Here is an 8,585-nt window from a genome sequence, read left to right on the forward strand (position 1 = left end):
GCGACGTCATGCACCCCAGATTTTTTGTAACTTGTCGTGCGCCACCAGCGACCATACAGGTAGGCAGACAAAGCAGGAGTTGCGAAGACAGGCTACAACTACTGTAGGCTACTACAGAATGGACCCTGCATCATTTTGATGATAGTAAAATGTCCTAGAGAGTTATTTTATCTTCTCTCTTAAATGTTGTTCAGTGAAACAATTGTTTACTTTGTTCAGAAGCACGTTGTGTTCGGTGTTCTGCCGCCAGAACAATGCTCTCACATGGTCTTGGAATGATCTGGCAATGTAGGCTAACAAAAAATATATGTTTCAATGTGGTAAGTCACAAGTCAGATGCTCAGTAGCCCTACAGCAGCCGTGTTTGGCTTTCTATTTTATACATCCGTAGAACTCACGCTGCGAGTTGCGAAAGATACTGCCGTTTCTCTCATGAACAGCAGAGGGCACTTCCGACAATGCGAGCGAAAGCGCTTTTGAAGTATGAATAGTCTGTCGCAAGTGATGATGTCATTAATGGTTCTCGCGCCACATTGTTTTCCTGCTGATATGTTTAGATCTCCCCCTATAATGAAGCCCTTTCCTCACTGAGGACATTGAATGATTTGTTTCCCTGCAGAATGGATCTTCTGGTGTCTTTTTAAATTGCAATTTAGACTAAAGCTCATTCCACATTCAGAGCACTGAAATGGCTTTTCCCCTGTATGGATCCTCTGGTGTGACTTCAGAGCGCTCATATAACTAAACTTCTTTCCGCACTGAGAGCATTCAAATGGCTTTTACTCTGTATGGTCCATCTGGTGATCCTTGAGATTGCTCATATCTCTAAACTTCTTTCCACATTGTGAAGACTCAAATGGCTTTCCCCCAGTATGGATCATCTGGTGTCTTTTTAAAGTGCCCTTCTCAGTAAACCTCTGTCCACATTCAGAGCACTGAAATGGCTTTTCCCCTGTATGGATCATCTGGTGTGACTTCAGAGAGTTCATATGACTAAACTTCTTTCCGCACTGAGAGCATTCATATGGCTTTTCCCCTGTATGAACCCTCTGGTGATCCTTGAGCTTGCTAATTTCACTAAAGGTCTTTCCACATTGTGAACACTCAAATGGCTTTCCCCCTTTATGGATCATCTGGTGTCTTTTCAATTGGCTATTTTGAGTGAATGTCTTTCCACATTGATGACACTGAAATGGCTTTTCCCCTGAATGGACCCTCTGGTGATCCTTGAGTTTGCCAATTGCTCTAAACCTCTTTGGGCATTCTGAGCACTCAAATGGCTTTTCCCCTGTATGGATGAACTGGTGTTTCCTGAGAGTGTACATTTCACTAAATCTCTTATCACATTCTGAGCACTCAAATGGCTTTTCCCCTGTATGGATCCTCTGGTGTTTCTTGAGAGTGCCCATTTCACTAAAGCTCTTTCCACATTCTGAACACTCAAATGGCATTTCCCCTGTATGGATCATCTGGTGTCTCTTGAGAGTGCCAATTTCACTAAAGCTCTTTCCACAGTAAGAGCACTCAAATGGTTTTTCCCCTGTATGAACCACCTGGTGTCTCATGAGTTTGCCAATTTCACTAAAGCTCTTTCCACATTGCGAGCACTCAAATGGATTTCCACCAGAATGGATAAGCTGGTGCTTTTTGAGACTGGACGTGTGTGTAAACCTCTTTCCACACTGAGAGCATTCAAATGGTTTTTGCTTTTCAACTGGCTCAAATGGCTTTTCACCAGAATGGATCATCTGGTGTGTCTTAAGGCTGCTCCGTTGACTGAAGCACTTTCCACAGTGAGAGCATCTAAATGGCTTTTCACCAGAATGGATCATCTGGTGTGTCTTAAGGCTGCCTTGGCTACTAAAACTCTTTCCGCATTGAGTGCACTCAAATGGCTTTTCCCCTGTATGGACCCTCTGGTGTTTCCTGAGACTAGACATTTGATTAAAGCTCTTTCTGCATTCTGAGCACTGAAATGGCTTTTCCCCTGTATGGATCATTTGGTGTGTCTTAAGGCTGCCTTGGCTACTAAAACTCTTTCCGCATTGAGTGCACTCAAATGGCTTTTTGCCTGTATGGACCTGCTGGTGTGACATAAGATGGCCCCTTTTACTGAAGCACATTCCACAGTGAGAGCACTCTAATGGCTTTTCCCCTGTATGGATCCTCTGGTGTGTCTTGAGTCTGCTCATACAATAAAACCTCTTTCCACAGTAAGAACACTCAAATGGTTTTTCCCCTGTATGGATCCTCTGGTGTATCTTGAGAGTGCCCATTGCAGTAAAACTCTTTCCACATTGAGAACACTCAAATGGCTTTTCCCCTGTATGGATCCTCTGGTGTGTCTTGACATGGGCTATACGGCTAAAACACTTTCCACATTCTGAGCACTCAAATGGCTTTTCCCCTGTATGGATCCTCTGGTGTCTCTTGAGTTCGCTAATTCTACTTAAACTCTTTCCACATTCTGAGCACTCAAATGGATTCCCCCCTGAATGGATCCTCTGGTGCTTCTTGAAACTGTCCATGTCAGTAAAACTCTTTTCACAGTGAGAACTCTGAAACTTGTTTGCTGTTCTGTGATTCTGTCTTCCTGTGTATCCTTCCCCCTCTGTGGACTGTCTTCCATTAGACTGAATCCTCTGATCATCACCTACAACATAAAGAAGACAATTCAATGTTTTTTGTGTGTGTAAAATTCCTATCTACAAACATAATTATTACATACTATTTCTTATTCATTACAGTCCCAGTCGTATTGGCACCCTTGAAGTTTAACCATTGCTATGACATTACAGAGAGCATCGAGTAACAGATTAAGACTCAGCCATTTCATTGTTGGTGACAGTAAGCTTATCACAGGCCTGCAGACGGGCCCATCTGCCTACTGAGGCTATGTACATAATGGGAAATATCTCCAGACAACAAATGATGTCAACCATAATTTTACCACAGGTAGTTAAGGTTGACACAAAGTAGCAAGCAAATCAACAACATTAAAAAATAAACTATGAAAAAATAGAAAAGGTAAAGGGTACTGTGTCCACTGATATTGGCACCTTTTTATATACTTTTAGGGGCTTTTATACCTTCATTTGACAGGACATTTGAAGATGGTGACAGGAAGAGCATGGGACAGAAAGACAGAGGGATCTGGAAACGACCCCGGACAGACTCGAACCGGGGTCCCCGTGGGTGGACATGCAAGCCCAAATGTGGGAGACTTAAGCTACGTACACACATGTCTTTGCTATTTACTAGCTTCTTGTTTGTTCGCCTACTCGCCGCTCGCTCATGGAACGTTCGCTGAAAGTTCCCGCGGCTTTAACGTACAGGCGAGAAGTACCGAACTCTGCATTCCAATTGGTTACTCGCTTACTCGCCTCGCTGGAAGTTAAAATATTTTCAACTTGGGATCCGCCCACGTCGCATGGCTGGTACAGTACTCGCCTACTCGTCTCGCTGGAACACATTGACATTCTATTGAGTTCATTCGCTGAGCGAGTAACTAGTAGCGATGTGTGTGAACCTAGCTTTAGCGTGCTGCACCACAGCGCTACAGCGCCCCCCGATATTGGCATCTTTAACTGGATATCACTGTGGAACTGACTCAACCACGCTAAATCACAAATGAAAATTACCTTTAATATATTGCTTTTGTCCATTACACATGATTAGGCCAATGAGTGATGATGCTCTAACCCATTTTAGTCTGATGACTCGTATATATTGTTTGACCTTAGGTACCTGGAGCGACATTGAGATTTTAGCTTTTTAAATAAAAATGTGAGTATGTAACAGCTGAATGAAGACATTCTAATGCAAGCTGAGGTTCTTAGGGTTGGAAATGCAACTTATTTAATTTTGTTGTGTGCATCAGAGGCTGAGATACTTAGTTTTTTAAAGACTGAGGGCAACGTTCCCAACAAAGGCTTAGGCATTCAGCAGGTGTTTTTTGCAGGTCCCTTAGGCATCAATGGGTTAAAAAGCCACATGTTATATTTTGATCCTCTTTCACAAAGGTGAAGGATGGGGGGACCAGACATTATTTGCAAAACAACAAGACCTCCAAATGATAAAAGGTCATCTCAAAGACCTATAATCTCCAAGACCTATGTATACTAATTAGAGATGTACAGGATCCAAAGAAAATATGATGCATTATAGGTGTTTATGTGCTTCAGAGGCTGAGAATTAAGGGTTTTATAGGCTGAGGGCAACTTTTCTTAAAAATGGCTTAGGTGTTAAGCAGGTGTTTTGCGGGTGCTGTAGGCATCAATGGTTTAATATATTGCATCACATCCTTACACAGCAATTACAGCTCAGATTTCTGAATAACGTAACACATCGCTGACATAAGTATACATAGGCCTTGGAGATTATAGGTCATATAATGCTATTGAAATGCTAAGACCTCCATCTTGCATTAGAATGGGTTCATTCAGCTCTACCATACGCACATGTTTAATACAAATATCTCAAATCTCATGAGCCTGAATGTGGCGTCATGCAGCTCCAGGCACCTGGGTCAATGTTGCACAGCACAACATCCAGCATCAATGGGTTAAGGAGGGGTGCTGTCCCAATATGGCTGCATATGCACCTCTTCATATTTTCTTTAAAATTCTGAATGGCCGAACTGTTCTACTGGCGCTAATGTAAAAGGGCCACATGTAAACACATTAAATGACATTCATACCAACTTGGCTTACTTTCTGCTGAAGATGCATCTTGGCTGTAATGTCCAACCTCCTCTTCCTCTTGTTCTTCTTTAATACCCAAGATCCTCATGAAGTCTGGCTCAGGAACTGTAGGCGACTCGTCCATTTCAGTTTTAAAGATTTGCTCCAATTTAGGCTTAACATCCTCAGTTGGATGTGCACGTATATAAGAGTATAGGAAGTCATCAAAGTCCTCTTCTTCTGGCTCCTCCTTCACTGACATTAGAGGTTGGGATGCCATTATTGTAAGCCAGGCATTAGCAGGTGGGAAGACCTGAAAAACAAAAACAGGAAACAACAACTTCAAACTACTTGAAACCACTGGGCTACAATGGACCATGCTGGACTGCACAGTGTGTAGTACAGCACAGCATTGACTTTTTGTATTCCACTATTGGACTGGACCGGCACCAACTTTAAATAGTCTAGACACATTTTTCATATTTGTGAATGTTAGAAGCATTTTTTAGTAAATGTTGGGAACCTATATACTTAACATAATTTAAGTGTGCTGCATTCAACTAGACAGGTTCCCAAGCTAGATTTTGAGGTTTTGACCGTTAAATTTGAAAACTTTAAACAGGAGCATTGAGCATATGACCTTCAGTGTTGCCAGATGTGTCTGACCAAATCCCGCCCAAAAACTTCTCAAAAAACGCCAAAATGGGGGGAGTAATCAACCAGTGCTCTCCCCCATCCTCCTCCATGACTGAGGTACCATGAGCATGGTACCGTCCCACCGCACTGCTCCCCATGGGGCGCCCCTGGGCTGCCCCCTTGCACGGGTGAGGCATAAATGCAATTTCGTTGTGTGCAGTGTGCAGTGTTCACTTGTGTGCTGTGGAGTGCTGTGTCACAATGACAATGGGAGTTGGAGTTTCCCAATGGGCTTTCACTTTTTTTTTTTTTTTTTTTTCTCAAAAAACGCCAAATGGCCAATTCTTCCGATTTTTACCCGCAGACACTCATCCCAAGTAGCCCCATTGGGTGGGCACCCGCCCAATCTGGCAACGCTGATTACCATAGATGCAGAGGAATAAGTTCTGTAACAGACAGCCTACGTAACACCATGAGCTGGTGTTGCACTTGCACCATCAATTTAGGCTACTTCCACTTTTACTTGTGACACCTCTGGCTAATGCTTATGACTCCATATGCCAATGCTACCTGAACAGAAGAGAGGATGAGTTGAGTTCATACATATGATATATTTGACAAGTTGAACGCTAAGATATGTGATAAAGTTAATCATTTTACCCAATATTCTACCCAATATTTCACAGCAACTTTGTCAATTTTTGTTTTAAATTTTGTCATTTTTTGTTGTTGAATTTTTGTCAACTCATTTTTTCACTGTCAGAACAATAGGTCTATGTAAAATATTTGTTATCACAAATCTGTGTGCTCTAGAACAGTGATTCTCAAAGTGTGGTCCGGGGACCACTAGTGGTTCGCGACAGCGCTCAGGTGGTCCGCAAGGGGATTTCCATTTTTCCAAGACAAGCCAGCAGTAAACTATATTTGTAACATTATTATAAAGGTAAATGTAGCTGAAGTCAAATTTTCACCACAATAAGGCAGGCTTGTAAATGTGAATAAAAATTATGTGATCTGCACCAAAATTAGACGTGTCAAATTAGCACCCGTCAACTGTCAGTTCAGTTGACATGTGGTCCCTGAACATTTTTGGGGGGACAGACTGAAAAAGTTTGAGAAACACTGCTCTAAAACAACCTTTCACTATTCTACAACACAAACACTAAACAAAACGTGCTGTAGGCACGTCATTATGATTGTAGACTTTTACCATGCACATTAGTGTTCAAATGGTTACAAATGCCTGTTCAAATGTTGGATTATGTACATGTGTGTCATTTGACTGTCAGTGCAACACTAAACAAACAACCTGAACATAGATACAATACCACATGTTTTATATAGCGCAGTCACAACAATAATGAAGTTGTCTCAAAGTGCTTTACAAATACACACAAATACACACGTGGTTGGTTGACGATTAAGACCGTAATGCAAAACAAAGCAAAATCTTTTTTTCCAATTCCTGAAGAAAATGATGGAAAAAACTGGAAAAAATTAGAACAAAATAAAGCTTGTGTGGTCCGTGGAATTTCGCCTTATTTTTGCCATTTTTCTGAAAATGTGCCCTGCGGTGTGACATTTCTGTAAGATGCATTAAAATGATTAATATTCTGCACAAAACTATCCCCCATGCTCTTTGTATTAACCCCATCCCCACACACACTACTACCCACACGCACCCCCAACCCCATCCACACACGCCTATGCATTGTACAGGTTGACGTGTGATTTCACTGCATGGTTTCACTCTATTACTTGTAATAATTGTGTGAATGTGACAAATAAATATTGTGGTATCCTTATATCCTTGCATGATACATGAAAAACAAGTAAGGATTGAGTAACACATTGCATAAGCATGTCACACCGCAGGACGTGCAGTCACACCACAGGAAATTGACTGAATTGTGGCCATTTTAATCCTTTTGTAAACATAACTGACCTCTGAGCTCATGTAAACTTGATAATGATATTGTGTTTAATCTTAATATGTGTTTTCATTTATAAAAAAAACTTGTTTTCCTTCTACAAGAGCAGTCACACCACAGGACACCATAAAATGAATTAAGCATTGCGTGACGGAAACATTGCAATATGAAGACATATTAAGAGGTGAATGGTCACCTTAAACTTCCACACCACTCTCCAATAACTGACGTACTGACTGGTTAGGAGCCTGTCTTTAGGACTCTTGTAGTTGGCCTTGCAGCTGCCCGGTCACAAACATTGACATACATGTCACCCCACAGGACGCAATTTGTGTTACGAAATGGAACTTGTAGTTAATATTACTGTCTTGAGATTTTTCCACATTCACATATCTTAATATAAAGTTAACTCTTATGTTTCTTCACATCTAAGACTAATATGAAACATAATGTACCACATCTTCTTTCATTGACATTTGTTTTTAAGAGGAAATAACAGTTTTGTAGGTTTTTAAAAAAAGGTTTGTTACGGAAAAACAAGACGTCACGTCAACCACACACACACACATTCCCTCATTCACACACCAGCTCTGGAGGCTGCCGTATGGCATCAATTGTCTGGGGTTCATTTTAGAAGATGCGCGCGCGCACACACACACACACACACACACACACACACACACACACACACACACACACACACACACACACACACACACACACACACACACACACACACAGGCAGGGCTGCTGAGCGCTTTGGCCAGTCATGACATGACAGTAGGCTTATATGATAAATTGAATTCCTTTCATCTGGTTACCCAATATTTTACAGTAAGTTAGCTCAACTTTTTCAGTGTCAGAAATATACTGTGGGCCTATGTAAACTAGCCTATAGGCTATCTGTGTCACACGTCATCGGTGTGCAAGCCTACAGGTCTATATAGGCCTAGCCCCCCTTATGTATAATGCCCTGAAAAATAAAATAAAGTTAAGTAGCCAAAGGACTAAATCATAAAGAGGCCTAAGTGATAAAGATTGTAACTAGTTTCAGAAATCGCTGAAATGAAATGAAAGCTACTGCCTCCCCCATGAATGCAGCTGTCGGCATGGCCAAATGGTCTATTCCTGACGCGGCAGCTTATGGCCATTTGGCAAGTCAGTGTGAGTTGGCGAGGTGATGGACTGTAGCAGCCGAGCCTGACCACAACTCCCAACTCAAAGCATTTCGGACGAAACAACAAAATTGAGTGCCAATTTCCCATTTACATTCATTATTCTATTGAATAGAAGTATAACCACTCTGTATAGGCCTACTGAAGAATGAATGCAGGTT

The 8,585-nt window shown here is 41.7% G+C and overlaps 1 protein-coding gene across 1 annotated transcript in view; it reads right to left on the reverse strand.

The window, feature by feature from the left end:
• Positions 1-8,585, reverse strand: part of LOC134445611 (zinc finger protein 271-like) — a 24,852-nt gene continuing 16,267 nt past the window's right edge. The window contains exons 6-8 of the mRNA XM_063194658.1: positions 1,716-2,474; positions 866-1,607; positions 1-781 (exon numbers count right to left, since the gene is read on the reverse strand). Coding sequence (XP_063050728.1) covers positions 585-781; positions 866-1,607; positions 1,716-2,474 — 1,698 coding nt within the window. The 3' untranslated portion in view covers positions 1-584. The remainder of the gene's footprint in view (positions 782-865; positions 1,608-1,715; positions 2,475-8,585) is intronic.

This window comes from Engraulis encrasicolus, chromosome 3 (assembly GCF_034702125.1).
Source record: "Engraulis encrasicolus isolate BLACKSEA-1 chromosome 3, IST_EnEncr_1.0, whole genome shotgun sequence".
NCBI classification, from domain to species: domain Eukaryota; kingdom Metazoa; phylum Chordata; class Actinopteri; order Clupeiformes; family Engraulidae; genus Engraulis; species Engraulis encrasicolus.